This window comes from Tauraco erythrolophus, chromosome 1 (genome assembly GCF_009769465.1).
Source record: "Tauraco erythrolophus isolate bTauEry1 chromosome 1, bTauEry1.pri, whole genome shotgun sequence".
Lineage (NCBI taxonomy): Eukaryota > Metazoa > Chordata > Aves > Musophagiformes > Musophagidae > Tauraco > Tauraco erythrolophus.
Genome location: NC_141465.1, coordinates 113,323,303 through 113,342,491, shown reverse-complemented (window position 1 = coordinate 113,342,491; position 19,189 = coordinate 113,323,303). Strand labels below are relative to the sequence as shown.

Here is a 19,189-nt window from a genome sequence, read left to right as displayed (position 1 = left end):
GGATGCTTGGGGCATGCTCTGTGTATTCCGTGCCACGCAAAGAAAAAGGCTTTTTGTACATTTCATTTGGGTAGGTCACCATGTTGTCTCTGCGGCTGCCAGCAGCCTTCAGAAATGTCGTGTTTACCCAGATAAAAAATGGGTTAAACCACTTCTAGGAAACATTGCATCCTTTGGAGCCCTGTAATATCTGCACATGTCCAAGCTCTGTAATACCCAGCTCCTCAAAAGTGAGTATGTAAAACCACCTCAAGTACCATAAAATCACTTACAAGCCTATTTTCTGAAAGGTCAAGGCAGGAGAAAGGGTTTTCCAGCACTTGTTTGGAGTGGTTTGCATCACCCCGGCTTTGCCACGCATGAGCAGTGGCAGCAGGACGCTTACCCTGCACGCCGGGTGTTTTGGCCATGCGAGTGTGCACGCTCTCGTACACGTATTTCTGTGCGTTCAACCAACGCCCTCTTAGTCACTGGAATTTTTCTTGAAGCAAGACCTCTCTGCCTTCACCGCACGTTTCAGCCAGCTCCGGTTGTTCACTGAGACAATACTACACCTCCCAGCCTGCCCAGCTGCCAGCCACTGACGCGTTCAGCACAGGCGGGATGGCGGGATGGCCTTGACCTCCTGCCAGCGTAAGATGAACGATGGGTTGGGTTTGGGCCGTCCCCGGGCTGGCTGAGAGCAGCAAGCCGACACCAGCCACAGACACTGCCAGCTTCACAGCGGCTGGGAACCGAGACACCACTGGCATTGAGAAAATAAACATCTCCCATTGACAGAGGGTTCATGTCAGCGCAATGCGTTTCTTAGAGCAGCCTTAGTTCCCTGCTTGGGCAGCTGTCAGGAATTAGGTGGAGGAAGGTGGCCAATATATTAAAGTGCTTAAAGACAGGAAGAGGAGTGAGGCCCTCACATCCATCTATTGTAAAGTTGCCACTTTAGCATCCTGAGCCCATGGGTGTTAAATGGACCGTGCTTAGCTGAGTCATGGAAAAGAAGAGCAAAAACAAGCACGAGGAGCCTTGTCCCAGCCGAGGTGCCCTTGGGGATTAGCAGAAACAACTGCAAATCCTTCAGAGCCACACGTTCCTCCTCCCCCTTGCCAAGGGCTCGTTTCTTACAGTTATTGTCTTCTACCTCGGTTTAGTGCTTTCTGTCTCTCACTTGTCCAGCCTGGTGTTGAGGATCAGGCTGATCAATACAGTGTTAATAAATCATATTGGCGGTGTTCATCGAAGGAGTTAAGGGTTATTTGTTTCCTCGAAGGCATATGGAGGGTTAGGTGTGGGAGATGATTGACCACTGACTCAACCAAGCAGGACACACTTCAGCAAATGTCTGCAGGGGCTGGGGACACCTCAGGTACTTTCATTAGGCATGATTTAGCACAAGGACCTTGAATCCTCCTTCACCCTCTAAAATACAAAGAAGAAGGGAACATAAAATACAGACCCAAAGAGTGTCCGTTTCTGCTTGCTGCCTGTCCACGTGAAGCGTTTCAGTTCTTCTGGAGCCAGCACCATCCCACTGTCTGCTTGATAATCCTTGAAGAACAGAGAAAGATGCAATCACGTTAGGTGTTAACTGTAGAAAGTTATTTTACAATGGACTCAATTCCTCTTTGGTCTGATTTTCAGCACCCATTTGGTCCTTTATATTTGAAGAACTCTAGGAGACAGCGGCTCAGTGCTGCTGGAGGTGCTGCAGTGCCCAGGTATTTAGTGGTGCCTTTCCAAACTGTCCTTGCTTTGAGGTGCAGCAAACACATGCTGTTAGTGTACATACAGAGTGCTAAAAGAAAAGCATCTACACGCAAGGTGAGGTTCTGGCCAGCTGCTAGTTCAACCCTGTGAGCACCGCCATGCCCTTCCCTACCTCCTACTGCTTAACGTGTACAACTGGGTCACCGAAAGCTTCCCCCAACCTCTCCCCCATGCCCACCTCCACCAGGACAGTATGTGTGTCCTGTTAGAAGGCATTTCCCCAGCTTGTCCACCTGGTAACAGGAAAACACAAATCCAAGGGATTTTAAGTGGCTCTCTCACACCAATGGAACTCACGTGGGACTCTGGCAGCGGTACTTTGCAAGCCTACCGGCACTGGCCATTTCTTATCAGGGAAGGAGTGCTTGCCACTCATGGCATGGTCAGCAAGGATCTGCTGACCTCAATTTGTAGGACAGTGGAATAATACCATGCTGCAAGCACAGCTCATCTTGCACCTCGCATCAGTAGAGCTGACAAAGCAGTAAACCCCCATCTTGATTCTCTCCGTATAAATCTGTCACACAAATAAAAAGAAATAAATGGCGTACCATTTAGCCCAAGAGTCACTTACATTAAATACAAGCGTTTTCTTGATGGGAAGCTCTTCAAATGTCTTTATGCTCCGTGCTGGTTTTATTTTGAAAGTGTTAATGTATCTGTTCAACAAGAAAAGCAGGACAATTTTTTGTGACAGCGTGAAGGGCGTAAGCAGGAGGCGCTGGGTATTTCTCTGTTTCTTTAAGCTGTTGCCTAACTGTCATCCAGGTAGTTTACACAAAAGACACTTGTGAACCGGACTCCACTCAAACCTGGCTCCCCAGCCCTGGGGCGCACACAACTGCCCCCCTCACTGTGCCCGAGCCCAGCGACCTGATGGTTCCCCCAGGCAGGGACATCCCAGTGGACTCTCCCAGCCCAACGAGATCCTGGCGGTGGTGGCTGGTGGGACACTTAAAGCTACATGGGGAGTCTCTGGGTGTTTTCTCCCACCTGGGTCCAAGCCAAGCTATGCAACAAGCTGCAATGCCCAACCAACTCAGTCTTCCTCTTGCTTATCTCACCTGACGTTTTCAGTGCTTCCACAATTTGAGCTTGTAACAGAAAAATTTTCATTGCACAAAGGATCAGATGCAGGAGGAAACCCACTTTCTGTTGTAAATATAGTATTGAGGGGTATGTAGTCTTTGCCTTCCTACATGCAAACAAGAAATCAAAGTGTTATTCCTGGGACCATGCAGCTGATCACCCTTGCCTCGGTAACAGCACCTGTCATGACATTAATACCTGCTGGACATTTGCTTGCAGCAGGTCGCCCAGCTTTTTCACCAGCTCGGAGAACCTTGGTCTGTCGTTGGGATTGCTTCTCCAGCAGTCCAGCATGATTTGGTAACTGTGAGGACAATAGCAAAATAAGCACATGGTGGGGTTACAGCTCAGTTTGATCCAAGGCAGCGCAGTCTCTGACAGCTTGTCAACAACCGAATTAACTCCCAAGCCCTCCTCATTTTACAAAGATGCTCTCCAACACCGAGGCCTCTTAGTAAAAGCAAAAGAGTAAACTTCCCACAAAAAAAAGAAAAAAGCTTTCTTCCCTCAAGGCACCAGGAAGACCACATGAAAAGAATAATTCAGTCAACTAGTCATACTTTATTTTCTTATTCCTAATTAAGCATCAAACTTTTGTGTTAAACATCTATTCACTGGCGATGTTTAAGTTAAGGCATCCTAAGATGACTTATATGAATGTGTCACTTCCTCATGCTGGTTGAGTTGAGCTTTCCTTCCTGCGATAAAATATGTGGAAGAGAGAAAAAAAAAAGCACTCTTATCTGCTGTCACTAGGATAATAAAATTAGCCAATGGGTAATACTCTCAGATAGGCATGGCTGGCTCGCATCCTTTTTCTTCTTCCAGAACTATTTTTTGTAAATGTTGCTATTTAGACTCATGACGTAGCACTCAGAAAGGTACCAAAGACACCTACACGTACTTCATTTTGCCTCCAGAGGTAAAATGCCCTGGGTATGTTCATGCTCCTGAATGATTTGTGACATGGGGTGTGTGTTTGGCATGCTGCAGGTGCCTCCCCACGTAGGGCACTCCGTCCCGCTCCCAGGGCTGCAAACTCAGGGTCTTGCTTGGATCCCCCCAGGCCTCCAAAATGGTGTTGGCCATGGAACGGCGGCTGGAGGCTGCACCTGAAGGCAGGGGACCGGGGAGGGCAGCCAATGTCACGCTGGAAGGGCTCAGACAAACACCGCAGATGACATGGGTTGGGAGGCTGCAGGTCCCCGTCACCTTCCTCTGCCATCAGACACCGTCTCCGGGAAAGGGTGGACCCTTGTCACTGAGTGTTTGTGAGGAAGCCTCTGCTCTCACTTCCTAAGTCAAGACGATGTTAATAATGTCACATTCCTCCAGCACTTATCTGTGTGCATGCCGGTTAATACTAAACCTGGAGAGGAATGAATGACCTTCCTCCTCTGGGCTGCTCATCCCAGTCCCTTCGGAGCCCAACCTTGGTGGTGCCCTGGGCTTGGGTCCATGTCCGTCCTCACCCTCTCCTACCCCACAGGAGGGTTAGGGGGCCAAGGTGGAGTGGGAATGCAAAAAGATGCTGATGACAGCAAGAAGATACAAGGCAGCATCAGGTTGTTTTTCCTTATGTTGCCACAGGGTACTTTTTGCAGAGACTGGTACATCATGTGCATGGCAGCCCAGGAGGGCAGCGATACTCAACGCAAGTAGAAAAAAGACATCTTACATCTCCTCGGTCGCTTGCTCTGGGGCTCGCATTCTTGTGCCTTCCTTTAGTCTGCTGCAGAAATCCTCGTCTATTTGGACCCCAGGGTAAGGAGAAGCACCTGGGGACAACATTGGGAGAATAGGGTCACACATCTCCTGAGCTGGGCACCTATGACCTAGCCTTGGCTCTACACATCCCCACTGAACATTCGGGGTGTGCAGCATCTGGGATCAGCATCAGCTGGGAGCTTGGGAGTGTTCTGGCTCCTGCCAGCTCACATGGGCAGGGAACTGCTGCTGACAGTGCTCCAAGCCCCCATCCTTGGAGGTGAGCAGAATGAAACCTGGTGCTATTGGTGGTGCTTGCCTGGCCTGCACGCAAAAAATACACACAAATTTGACTTGAGAAAAATCCCTCAAGAAGAGCCAAGTCTGATCTCTCTATGCTTTGGACCACTCCAAATTCCAGTAAGCAGAGTATTAACAAACCTCAAATGTTCAAAGCCACCTTGAAAATAATTTAATGGTTTTAAATCAGATCGCAGTATGTTTGCATTATTTGTCGGTTTCTGTGGTTTTACGATGCAGCCTGATCGTGCTGTTGGCCTTTTTTGTGTAGATAAGAAAATATCAGGAAAAGGGAAAACGAAAGAAGAAAACAAACCACCTCTCTGAGAGTCAGACAGTCGCCAGGTTCAAGGAGCTGGGGCTTTAAGAAAAAAATAGCAGGTATTATGAGGCTGACCATAAAATTACAAGAGTTGGCAGGCTGACCAACAACACGTATTTAAACTAATAAATGATTGATTGTCCTGAGAATTGTATAGTATTGTTTCCTCTGCTGTTCGCCTCCTTTGTCAGCCTCGATGTTGAACCCAATTAAGATTCTTCTGTTCTGACAGTCATTGTTGCTCCTGCTCAGCGTACATCTCGTATCCTGCCTTTACCACGTGAAAGAAAGGCGGGGGGGGAAGCTTTGCTGGGTTTTAATTTCGGATTGCATGCTCTAGTTCATTCTGCGGCATCTGTGTGGATGCTTGTTTGCATGCCATGGCCAGCGGCGTGGTTGAAGGGGGGATGCTGAGTCCCTCCCCGGCTGTGGTGACCCCCTGATTTAAGTCTTTCCTTATTAATGACCTGGTGAAAGCTCGTTGGAGGTAATGGGTGTTTTTCCCCAGGCTGAAGCCCCCGCTACAGAGTCCAGCTCCCGATGTGCAGAGTTAACATACCCAAGGAAAATATCTCCCACAGCAAGACCCCGTAGGACCACACGTCACTTTTTGTATTGTAGATTTTATCAAATATGGATTCTGGAGCCATCCACTTGAGAGGAAGTCGAGCCTGGAGTAAAAGGGACAAACCTGACTATTATTTTCAAAGCCTGAAAGAATTTAATCGTAGATTGATCAAGTATATATTGTTATGTAAATAATTACCATTGAAACAGGAACCTGTGGGATTTCCTTACAGGCAGTCAAGATAAACCCACGCTCATTCAGACACTTTCTTAACAAATTGTCAGAGTGAAAGGCTGTTTTTAAAATACCTGTGGCACAAAACACCAGAGGCTGGAAACCTGTGACCAGAGTGACCAAGCCTTTTCTTTACGGGGATGTGGGGATAAGCAAGAACAGGGATCTCTTGCCAGCATCCTATGAGACGGGAGAAAACCTTATGTCCAAGCGCAAATCATTCTGTGATGGTGTCAGAGATGTTCTTGGGGAAATTTTCAGAGCCTGTATTGCAGGAGAGTGTCAGCAACCCCTGAAGCCACCTAATCGCAGCCGGTGAGTGTCCTCTGAGCAGTCCCCAAGTTAGGCAAACAACACTTCAAAGCTAAAACATAGTTCTGCAAGTCTTGAAAGCTATTTACGGAGGAGGGGATAGCTGGCAGGTGGGTGAGCCCTCCAGAAGGACACTCTCTGTGTGACCCCAACACCCACATCAAATTCCCATGGCATCAGTGGGCGCAGGCATGGTTTGCTGACCCAGCGCTCATGGCAAGCCTGCCAGGGAGCTACCTGCCTGCTATTTACAGGAGAGGCGAAATAAGAAGAGTAGGTGTTGGAGGCGGCGAGTCCAGCAGTGCTTGGCCCTGGTGTGGGTGCACTGGGGGACATGCGCCTTGTTTCGGAGGGATTGGCTTCCTTGAAGGAAGTTTACTGAGTAAGTGGGTTACGCTGCAGCGCCAGCCAAGAAACAAATGTCTGAAAAACATCTAAAGTATTAACAGGGCAAAGCTGCGAAACAGTTAGTGTGTCCAAGCCTTATACTTGAGGACAGAAATGCTTTCCAGATACACAATGCATCTGGATAGCTCATCTTCACATAAAAACCATGATAGCTCCCAAGCTCCTTCTTTTAAGTTCAGGAAATGTGAACGTCTACAGAACATCTTGGTGGACAGTTTGAAGTGGTATGTTATAAACATTTGAGTAAATAAACAGCATCTTGACTTACATCTCCTTTTCTCACATAATCAGGGTTCTTATAAATATCTCTTGCGAGGCCAAAATCACAGATCTTCACGACATTGTTCTCAGATAAAAGAATGTTTCTGGCTGCCAGGTCACGATGAATGCACTATAATAAAACAGTTTCACAATCAAACTGCATTTCCTTAATCCTGCCCACAAATTTCCTGACTGTCTCCCATATCCTTTTTTAAATTATTATTTGAGAGATCAATTTAATATTATTTTAGGGAAGTGGACTATAGTTTACATGAAGTTATTGTAAACAGTGGCAGTTCTTTAAGAAAAAAATAATTCTGAAGTCCAGAAAGCGATAAATTTTTAAGATCCTTGACATTTGTAGGGAAAGCGCTGATTCATTTGGAGCTCCCTACCTAGTACATGTTGAAATGAAGAAAAAAAACCTCACCGCACCCAAAAGATCTTCGCTGAATGAATGAGCTTGACCCACCGCCTTCAGCCATGATCCTGTGTTTATGGACTATGGAGACTTGGATAAACACAGTTATATTTATAACGCCAAGAGGAAAAAGGCTCTTCCTTTGGGACCTGTCCCAAGGAAGGTGTCACTAAAACGCAGACGTGATTTCGCCTCTGAATCCCATCCTTCTGCAGGGAAAAATCCCCAGTGCAAAACTCACCTTTCTGGAGGAGAGGAACTCCATGCCTCTGGCCACCTGAAAGCTGTAAGAGATCAGGTCCTCCATTGTGAGGGGCAACTTGTACAGCTCATCAGCATCTGCAAAGGTGGAAAATGCTGTTTGTTACAAAGATCGCTCACAAGGCAGTTATTCCCCCCTGCCTCTTACTGACCCTTTTACTCCCATAAATTCAGATTTCACAGAGTAGTATTTGAAGGTCAACTCGCTGTCACTGGAAACAAAAATAATGCTTGCTTTATACCCCACGCTTTGGACACTGCTGTATTTTCCCCAAAGATAAGGAGCGGTCAGAAGAAACAATCACACATTTTCCTGTCAGATTTAGTAACCCTGGAAATAATCTTTTTTTAAATCTTCTACCCTCTGGACATGACCCTGTGAGCGTCTCCCACGGATGTTTATTAGGGTGATAAATGAGGAAAAAAATTTCAGGGATGCACAGTATGTTGTAAAAATATCACAGACCGTGTAGGGACAGGAAGGAATTAATACCTACCCTCCTCGTCCTCCTCCACATCGCTCAGACTTTTATCTTCCTGGAACCCGGAGCTCGCGAAGCTCTCGCTGCTGGTGACACTGGCCAGCCTTTGTTTTTTGCCTTCCACCAGCTCAATATCCTTTTTCTCTTTCAATGGCTCTCCTTGCAGAGAGGAGTCCTTCAAACAAACAGAGGAGAAGAGGTGTTACATCAGAGCGATGCAGGGTGTGGGAGAGGAACCAAGTTAGACTTCTGTCGCCTTTCCAAAGGCAGAAAATGCTGGTCCATGGCATGTGCGGTCACGTCTCCCACTGGCGTGGGTGTCCACTGCCCCCGTGGCAGGCGGGGGCTGGTGGCAGGGCTGCGCTCCACCAAGGTTGCCATCCCCAGAGAGCAGAAACATGATGGCCTGAGAGCACCAGCACATGATTTTGAGGCACCCTGGCTGGTGGTCTACTGCTGATGAGATTAAGATTTCCAGGGTCCATGGATGGACACATATGCTGGGCTGTGGCTCATCTTGGCCTGAAACGAGACATCTGAAAGACCCTGTTTCTCTCTGGTAGCCAGAGAAGGAGCCTGGTGGGATGAGTTGAGAAGGATGTGCCCACAGTGCAGGTGCCCCAGCCCTCTCAAAATAAAGTGTCAGCTTTTTGTCTCGGGCTGTTTAAGGCACCTGCTTCTATGTCCCTGCACAGTGAGTGCTTGGTGCAGGGCTGTGAGCCCTTCCAACAGGGAGCAAGGACAGTTTGTGTTTGAAATAGAGCTGCTATTGGAAGCGACTGCCTCTCTACCCCAACATCTTTATCCAATGTTTTAATGTCAATGACAGTTTAATGAGACACATGCAACACTACTTGGAAAACGCTTTCCCACAGCTACCTGGAGAGCAGCCTAGCTGCTTGGCCATGCTCTTGCCCCCTCTCCCCTTTCCTCTTGTCCTGCAATCATCACTCCCCCCTGTGCATGCTGATGCAGAGCCAGGCTTCCTCCATCCCTTCCACCCGGGTGCCCTTCCCAGGGGTGCACGAGAACTGAGTCTGGGCAGGCTCCTCACCAGGAGGGAATGTGGGTGACTTCCCCCAGGGTGGACCCTGCATGGCCATGTTCCCTGCTGAGCCTCCAATGCCACCAACTGCACATTGGAGGACACGGCTGCTGTGTTTTATGCAGAGTCCAACATGAACACCCTTGGGAACAGAGACTCAGCCAAAGCTCTCTGGAGAGGGAAGTCTTGCTGAGCATGGCCTCCTGCAAAAACCTCCTGAAAAAACCCTGAGATGCTGCTGAGCTTTTGGCACAGATGAGCAGGGGTTTTAAGGACTGCTCTTCTGGGTCCAGGCTCCTAAATCCCACTTCAGAGCCCTTAATCCTTTGGGGGATTTTGCTGAAAGTGCACAAGCAGGGATATAGTTGGCACATTTGGGTTCAGGTTTGTAATAAGAAACACACTGTGGATTTGATTCAGAGGGCTGTGGGATATGAGGACAAGTCTCTAATCTCTTTTCCTCTTGATAGCCCTTCTCCTCACACAATAGGAAGATTACTTGCAAATCTCTGAACATTAGGATGTCTTGGAATGTGAGCTTTAAATGGCATTATCCCAGTTGTGTTCCCAGTAGTACTGAAATCAGTGGGCAAAACCACTTCCTTCAGCTTCGCTGACACCAGTCTCTGCAGTGACCCCAAGCTCAGTAGGAATGGGTTGGTCAGCAGCAGGGTGAGAGCACATGGGGACTCTTTGGATAGGATTCACTTCCTCTCGCTGTCGATGGCTCCATCGGAATCACTCATGGCAGTCTCCTTGCACAGCCAGGGGAGAGAAATGAGCCCTTTCTTGGCGCAGCATATCCCACGCCAAATATTAAAATAGGTCAGGTGAATTGCACCCAAAAGCTGTTTCTCTGCTTTGGTAGAAGAGAGTCTAAGGAGAGTAGCTGGGAGACCAATATCTATATTACTGACACTAACGTTAGGTAAGATGAACCCTACCAGAGGCATCTACCTCCTCACCTTGTTGGGGCAGAAAAAATTCCTCTTGCTCTTCAGGTAGTTTGATAAATTTCCATATTTGCAGTATTCAACAATCACCATCAGAGGCCCTGGGCAAAAGGAAAGTGCATTTTGAGCCACATAAAGCAACACAAAGGGTCATTGGTACTCAGAAGAAGAATAGTTTTTCATGCCCATAGCTATAATTTGAGTCCAGAATTACTAACTGTATGTCCTAATGAAGTAGAAAGCTGCTTGAAGGACATGGGACATATTAGCAAAACAACACTGTTGCTGGAAATTAGGGAAGGGCCTCATTTTTGAAAGCTGGATCATGAACCTGGGTCCTGAGGGACCCTCCATTTCCTCTTTGGGCAGTCTGTGTTCAGACTGGAGTCCCACAGCCCACACACACTTGTTGAACTAAAATAGGTGACATATCTAAACCAAACAATCACTCATACTGGCCCTTTGATTTTCTTAGTGGAATATCGTGAAGGATTTACAATGGTTGCCTTCTGGTTCGCTGTTCAGGGCCAACAGCCAACATCTCTTTTTCCCAGCCCTTCCAGATCATGTTTAACCTGAGCTTGAGCAGTGAAGTAAGTGAGATAAAGGACAACAAGTGGCATGGTCCTAAATTCACATTTCTTATGTTAATACTAAAAGAAAGTTTAAATAGAGAAAATGTTTAATCACTTCATTAAATGACTAAAAATCTCTTTTTATCTTCCTCTTTTTTTCACTGACCACAGGGCAAGCTCAAATATTTCAATAACTTGACCTCTGGATGAAAAACAACGTGGCCAACTGACTGTTACTGGGAGGTGATCCAAACCCGTTTTCAGTGCAGTGGAGATTTTTTTACCTCCATTTTTCGTGCAAGCTCCCAACAAATTCACAATATTGAGATGATGACCAATGTGAATCAGGATTTTCAGCTCAGTCATCAGCGCTTTGTACTCGCTTGCTGTGGCTCCTTCTGTAAATGCAAAGTAAAGTCAACGTGAAAGGGCAAAAAAATGGTCCTGCTGAGCTTTACCATTTCTTGTCACTTTCCATTGAAATAACCTCCATTACTGGATGTACTTCATGTGTTGATGTTCTTTTTCTATTCCTCCCTGCTCAGCATCCTCTTACTTGCAGTAAAACCCATAAAAATGTTAGGCACTCAACTTCCTCCCAGCAGACTCTTTTATATTTAGAACTGAGAGAAATTTTTTTCACATGAATAGTTTTGTTGTTTCAGCCAAAAAAAATGAAAGAAAAAATAAAAAGGGATTTCAAGGCTATAATTAACTCTATCTCAAGTAGGTTTCAGTTGACCTGACTTCAGCTGTGTAAGGGTTATGTACTAGCCTGAACTAATCAACATCTCAAGGAGCCAGTGGCAAGAGCAAAGCATTTCCAGAGGCTGATGCAGCCATCAGCTCTAGCCATCTGTATAGGGAAGAGATGAACCACCCTTTGGTGATGCTTGACTGGTTCTGTTCATTATAGAGGAAGTCTGGATTATTAAGGCAGACCAGGGAAGTAAATTTTAAATGGTTAAAGTTAGGTGACTGCATCATAATATCAATAGTAATAGAAATGATATAAGAAATCCCACAACTAAACCCAAACAATTCTATTTAGTGTTGAGTGAAACTTTTCATTCCCTCTGAGAAAATTTTTTCTGCAGAATTTTGTTTTAGTAAGAAAACAAGAAAAAACACATTTCTTTGTGTAGATTCAAAAAGGACTTTTTCAGTTTAGTGACACCAAGAGCAAGAACAGCCCAGTGGAAAGAACCTAGAGCTAGGTCTTAACAGGCTTGGTTTCAACATCTGAATGGAAATAGATTTTCTTGGTGGCACCACACAAAACTTGTCCATCTGCCCAGTGACTCACTATTCATCTGTATAGGTGGTGACACTTTCCCTCCACCTCATGGGAATTCTGCAAGGACAAAACCCGTGAATGTCTGCAAAGTTCCTGGATAATCTAGTGAGGATGCAAGGAATGGGCCAGATCTCCCCTAACTTTAGATGCCCATTGTGAAGATGCCTGCAGAGAACCTAGCTGTCACAGGCTCTCTTCATCGTCAACAATGCTAAACGAGTGCTCAGCTCACCATATGCAGGGATCTGCCTTAGGATGGGATGAACTGTTGTTTCTCACTGCTGACAATAAAGGGAATTTGAGTGACTAACTCAGATGATACAAGCATCTACCCGGCACATGCACACATGAATCCCACCATGAAGACTTCTTATAGCTGCCATCTGCTCCCATCTATTCCAGGAGCAGCCCCTGCTGCCTTGATGGTGCTGACTGGCACAAGAAGCCTGCTGATGTACATAAAGAAATGCTGAATCTAGCGGACCACTCTGTCAGTACATATGTCTGCATGTTGGCAAACCAGCTCAGTTAACCAGGGGTCAGGTGGTGACCCAGGTGACAGGCCTTCCACTGAAACCAGTGACACAGATGGCTATTGGCCCACTGCTGCAGAAGGTCTGGACAGGGACCAAAGCTTTAGTTTCCTCCCATTTTCAAGACGTACTTGCTGCAGGGTAGTTGTTCATTTGGTCTTGGCCAACAGAATGTTTCTGTGCTACTGCAACAAGAGAGAGGAGAAAGGTTCATAACCCTCTCAGCTGCAAAGTCCCTCCTTGGGGATTATCCTGGATATCGCAGTAGCATGTACCAGCCCTGCTAAAGCATATGACATTATATTGCAAAACAAGCCTCTTGAGGACAATATCAAGAGGGAACACCCTACATGGAGTACAGCTACCAGGTCATTGCTGGCAATAAACAGTCTTCAGATCAAACTGTTTCAGGTTGAGTGTTGCAGGGACAGGCTATAGGTCTGAGACTATTGTACATGCCCCTCCAAGGGCTGGAAGTAACATGTACAGATGTCCTGATAACTGATAAGCAAGTAAGCAGCTGTGAAGGTAAGGAGCCACTGGGTAAGAGGGATGTATTCAAACGATGCCTGAACAGAGCCAACTGAGAACATCAGGGATCCAATCCTTACTGGTGGAACAGACGATGTGTCCCAGCAGAAAATGATGCTGAAAAGGATTCAAGGATTAAGACAGATAAGCAATGCAGCACAAGCTCCCAGGGCAATGCAAAATAAAGACCCCAAACCTGATATGATCCTTAGATATATAAACAAGGTGAAGCTAAGTACATAGGAAGGGATGCCACCGGGAGTCTGGGCTAGGGAATTCAGCCCCAGCTGCTGCAGACTATGACTGAATATCACCCTGCCTGCTAACTTCCCAAGTGTTCTCTTCAAATTGCTGAGAGTCTTTGTCATTTCTGCTCCAATGAGAAAAGTGGTGGTGAATAGCCGGGGGATGATTTCACTTTGGGAGGAGCGCTGGTGTGTGAAGAGCGCTGGCAAATCCCTTACCCAACCCCAGCGTCAGCATCCTGAGCACCGTGCAATCAGGCTGCAGACGGTTCAGTGAGGATGCACCTGTACAACAGCTCCAAGATTTAAACAGCTTAACCTGTTTAGCTTAATAAAAGGGCCTTCACAAAGAGAAATCATTATATTACCCCATGGAGAAGGTTAGAACGAGAAGCGAAAGTCAGACAGATGCAAATTAGACATAAGGCACCTGTTTTTCGCAATGAGATGATTAATCATTGGAACTAACGACCAAGGAAAATACGAACACTTCCATCCAAGTGTCTTCATCCCAAGGTGGACACCCTATGCTTCAGCTAAATTTCATTTACAGTGTTCAGTACAGGGTCAGTCTAGCATAATGGCACAACGTGGAGTACACAGGAAATCTAATTGCCTCTTCTGATCCTACAAAAGTGACTGTTTCATTCTTTCTGGCATTTGAATTAGTGGAACCAGATTTAAAAAATAAATAAATTAGGCTATCAGGTTCTCACTGCATCTGAAACTTTCTCCTATGTCATGTGACAATTCATCATTCTTTTTACCGTAAATGTGATTTTTATTTCATAGTTCTGTCATTTCCCTTGTGGTGGACCTGAAACTTGGTGTACACATTTTGGAGGCTTCAGAGAGTTATTGGTGGAGGGGATAACATCACACACTCTTGTTTTCAACAGAATCATATTAAAAGTGGGACACAATATAAGGCATCATTTTTTCCAGACCAGCTTTGCAGCAAGATACCTTTCAGCATTTTCACAGCAACTATTCTGCACGTTGGTGATTTCTTAATTCCAAAAGCAGATGCTTGTACCACCTTTCCAAAAGCTCCGTGTCCAAGAGACTTTCCTGTAAAGAAAATAAATTGGAGAGGTACGTTCGGGTAAAAAAGAAATCTTGTCAGCAAATGGCTTCATGCATAATGAATCGACAAATGTGCTTTACAATGAGTCCCACGTGTGTATTTCCAACATATAGGTGTTCGGGATGTTTTGTGTTTGGGTATGTGTTTGGTTTTTTTTTTATTCTGAAAAGTAAGCAGGCAAACTAGAAGACAGAGTCATCAGAGGGAATAAGTGATATGATTGAAACCAATGTTAAACAAATGCAGCCATTCAGCAGAGGTACGCTGGCTCCTGACCCAATTTTTCTCTGCCAGAGAAAGATTTGCTCCTCTTTTCCCTGAGCACACTGCACCAGGCGGCAGGCTGTGACGCTGCTACTTATGTCCTCAACAACGCAGAGCCTCCACCTAAATTCACACAGACATTGAGATGCAGCTTGTCACGGGCTTGGGCAATTTTTACAAATGAAATTCTTCCTTCTCAAACAAAGTGCCTTAAAATTACCTTCATTCTAGGGAGGTGGCGGCAACTTTGCATCGCAGCCCCTGGGCCACACACACCACCCCCTGATGCTTTTCCCTCGCAAGTCCTTGTAGGCTGAGATCATGGAGTGGTGAGAAGCTGCAAATTTGTGCAAATGAGACCTTTACATTTACAAAATGATATTGGGGGGATTCAGTGAGAGAGGACTTGGAGTGGCAAATGACGGTTTTGCTCATGGTGGCTATAGCACTTCCAGATGTCCAAGGGCAGACATTTGTGTTGTGATGCCATCATCATACTGCCTCTGAGCAGAACCCAGGAGAAGCACCCAGAGGTCCTTGAGAGAAATCAGTGGGCATCAATAAAATTCTCCAGCAGTAGAAGATGAATGTCCTCTTCCTTCATATTCGGAACCAGGTAGGACTCCAAGGGTACTTGGAGTTACACCTTTTCTAGAGTTCATGACATTTTATGCCCATCTTATGAACTTCACATTCCCCTTCATGATTTATTACTGTTTGAAGCAGGGAGTATTGACTCCTTCTTTGACACCGCACTCACATGGACAGGCCTGGCTGCCTCTACCCTTCTCAAGTGGCTGGTGGGGTTTTGATCAGAGAGATCTTGCTAGGGTATCAGCTAGCAATAAATTTTATTTCCAAGTAACTACTTTCAGATTGTATTTGTGCTTCACCTTCAGCAGAACCCAGACACCTAAGTGGCTAGCAAGATTGTAACAGTAGGCTTTGCAGTGTAGAGGTCAAGAGCAGAAAATAAAGGCCAGCTTTTCATACAAAAGCAAAGGATAGACTCTTAGAATCACAGAACAGTTTGGGTTGGAAGAGACTTTAATGATCATCTAGTTCCAACTCTCCTGCCATGGACAGGGACACCTTCCACTAGACCAGGTTACTCAACATGTGTCATGTATTTATTTCTCTAATATGCACAGGTGACATAGCCATCTCCATACGGCAATTTCCTTTTTCTATGATGGGCATCTGTTTGACTAGCTGTCACTTAGAATCATAGAATCATAGAATCATAGAATGGTTAGGGACCTCAAAGATCATCTAGTTCCAACCCCCCTGCCATGGGCAGGGAAATCCTCCACTACACCAGGTTGCCCAAAGCCTCATCCAACCTGGCCTTGAACACCTCCAGCGATGGGGCATCTACAACTTCTCTGGGCAACCTGTTCCAGTACCTCACCACCCTCAATGTAAAGAATTTCTTTCTTATATCTAACCTAAATCTGCCCTCTTTCAGTTTAAATCCATTGCCCCTTGTCCTATCACTACACACCCTTGTAAAATGTCCCTCTCCAGCTTTCCTGTAGGCCCCCTTTAGGTACTGGAAAGCTGCTATAAGATCACCCCAGAGCCTTCTCTTCTCCAGGCTGAACAGCCCCAACTCTCTCAGCCTGTCTTCATAGGAGAGGTGCTCCAGCCCTCGGATCATCTTCGTGGCCTTTCTCTGGACTCGTTCCAGTAGCTCCATGTCCTTCTTATGTTGGGGACTCCAGAGCTGAACACAGTATTCCAGGTGGGGTCTCACGAGAGCTGAATAGAGGGGCAGAATCACTTCCCTCAACCTACTGGCCACACTTCTTTTGATGCAGCCCAGGATACGGTTGGCTTTCTGGGCTGCCAGTGCACATTGCTGGCTCATGTTGAGCTTCTTATCCACCAGCACTCCCAAGTCCTTTTCCTCAGGGCTGCTCTCAATCCATTCTCCACCCAGCCTGTACTTGTGCTTGGGATTGCCCCGACCCACGTGCAGGACCTTGCACTTGGCCTTGTTGAACTTCATGAGGTTCTCACAGGCCCATCTCTCCAGCCTGTCAAGGTCCCTCTGGATGGCATCCCTTCCCTCCAGCGTGTCCACAACACCACACAACTTGGTGTCATCTGCAAACTTGCTGAGGGTGCACTCAATCCTGCTGTCCATGTCTCTGACAAAGATGTTAAATAGCACCGGTCCCAGTACCGACCCCTGAGGAACACCACTCGTCACTGGCCTCCCACTTGGACATTGAACCGTTGACCACAACTCTTTGAGAGTGACCATCCAGCCAATTCCTTATCCACCAAGTGGTCCATCGATCAAAACCACGTCTTTCCAGTTTAGAGATAAGGATGTCGTGTGGGACTGTATCAAATGCTTTGGATATATAAACATACATACATCAACATCTACCTTGTTGATGTCTAAAGCTAAGTGAGAGATGAATCTCAGACACTCAAAGCTGCTGTCAGTTCTCAATTAAATTAAATAGATACTACCTTTTATATGTGTATCACGTCTCTAAACTGTAATTCTCAGTATGTCTGTCAGTAAAAGCAAACAGCATATGTTATCATAGATTTCATAGATTTCATAGATTTCATAGATTTCTAGGTTGGAAAAGACCTTAGAGATCATCGAGTCCAACCATCCCTAATCCCCATTAAACCATATCCTCAAGTAGATCATCCACCCTATTCTTAAACACATCCAGGGATGGGGACTCAACCACCTCCCTGGGCAGCCTATTCCAGTGGCTGACAACCCTTTCAGAAAAGAAATACTTCCTAACATCCAACCTGGATCAAAGCAATGGAAACATGAAGTGGAATATGCTGTGCCAAAAATACCCGCAAAATTTACTTCTCCCCTAGATGTTCAAAAGTGTTGCATTTTTACAGTAAATAAAAATCATGAGGATCTTAACTTAATCTACATGACTGAAAAACATCAAGCCTTGGTATGTGAAAAGCTTAGAGTTTGACACACAAATACAGATGAATCAGTGTATAACTTTGAAAATCTACAGTCACCTTCCTTTTCAGTTACCGCATATAGCATATGTATAAGGGAAGGAATATTGAGACTAAGGTCCTAGTTTTCCTGGTGAATTGATGTTCTTAGTCCTTATTGTATTGACTGTTCATGGTTTCTACAAGATGAAGTTGCAGTTTGACATCCTGTAAAACCCATCGTACCTTTGTTTAATCCGTAGGTTTAATCTGTTTCCATCACTGTTAACTCACTTCCTACATCGAGATAACCTACTTAGTCACCACTTGGAAAACACACCAGGTAGCTCATAAAGCTACACAAAGCTGCTAACCTTTCATAAAGGAGAATGAGCACTGGAAACAACACTTCCTTCTCTAAACAACGATTGTGATTTAATGGGAAACTGTAATAACACTCGATGTATTAGTCTTTGTTGCTCCGCTATTGTTTGCACTGTGCTAAATGTTAGCGCAGAATAGGGCTGCCTTAACTTTTCAGCGTGTAGGTGGAACTCCACAGTTTAGTACATAGATTGTGTCTATTACTCTAACAGGTTGCTCTTGCAAAAGCCCCTTATGTAGACACACAAAGTAATTACAAAACTATTACATGGAGCAATGAAACAGAGGAATACTAAGATGCCCAACCATCTGAGCAGTCAACTTGTCACAGTCCTCAAGCAGCTACGCTGGCTATGTTTGGGGTAATGTTCACGTATGAAATGTTGCAGCATTTATATCCAGACCAAGGAAGCAAAATGCTCTGCTTAAATTTAGTGCACTTGACTTTGGTTTCCTGGGGCAATTCAGAACCCATTAAAGTGAACATACCCCTCAGCCAGGGCGTTTTGAATCAGGGGGTTTCCATTTCAGTCCCATTTTAGCAGGGCCCTTCAAGCACATGAGGTGCTGGACTGGGGTGTCAGTAAAAAGCACTTGCAGACACCACTGCCCGTGTCTGGGGGAAGGCAGAGGCCCAAAGGTGTGTTCATTTCTCCAGTCCTTTGCCACAGTTTGAGTCATCTGGGTTTTCCCCACGTGTGGCTGTCATATTTTCCATCATGTTACATACAACAGCTCCGCACAGGAAGGAGAACGGAAAGCGCTCAGCTGGGTGCCAGCGCTGTGGGCTCGCAGGGCACAGGAGGGATCGGGGCTCAGGAAGCCATCTACCACCGGTGTGTTTGACATCATAGCACTGGAGCCATGTGGCAATGCTCCCTCAGGGTGTCACACCACAGCATCAGCAGTGTGTGACCTCTCATAGATTAGGAAGGCCAAGCACAGCAGTAAGGTGAGAAGCGTGCGATAGCTCAACACTTATGCTGGACGGCGACGTTATCGCCGACCACGCTGATGGTGATTTATAGCACTGGTGTTTTTCTGCCTAATGAAAAGATGACATTTTGCTCTCAGTCAGACTAATCTAGACTGAATACTAATTAGCCTGACCTCAGTGGTGCCTGTGTGAAATTTCCTGTAGCATCTGTGGCTCTTACAGATGAAGGGGCAGTCCTGTTATATAAGTATTGCATCACAGCCGTGGGCTCT

At 46.0% G+C, this 19,189-nt stretch overlaps 1 protein-coding gene across 1 annotated transcript in view; it reads right to left on the bottom strand.

The window, feature by feature from the left end:
* FLT1 (fms related receptor tyrosine kinase 1) overlaps positions 1-19,189 on the bottom strand; it is a 105,906-nt gene that overhangs the window by 3,842 nt on the left and 82,875 nt on the right. The window contains exons 19-30 of the mRNA XM_086616237.1: positions 14,275-14,379; positions 10,987-11,100; positions 10,140-10,228; positions 8,145-8,304; positions 7,628-7,725; positions 6,973-7,095; positions 5,742-5,853; positions 4,532-4,631; positions 3,052-3,157; positions 2,829-2,959; positions 2,339-2,423; positions 1,454-1,545 (exon numbers count right to left, since the gene is read on the bottom strand). Coding sequence (XP_086472363.1) covers positions 1,454-1,545; positions 2,339-2,423; positions 2,829-2,959; positions 3,052-3,157; positions 4,532-4,631; positions 5,742-5,853; positions 6,973-7,095; positions 7,628-7,725; positions 8,145-8,304; positions 10,140-10,228; positions 10,987-11,100; positions 14,275-14,379 — 1,315 coding nt within the window. The remainder of the gene's footprint in view (positions 1-1,453; positions 1,546-2,338; positions 2,424-2,828; positions 2,960-3,051; positions 3,158-4,531; positions 4,632-5,741; positions 5,854-6,972; positions 7,096-7,627; positions 7,726-8,144; positions 8,305-10,139; positions 10,229-10,986; positions 11,101-14,274; positions 14,380-19,189) is intronic.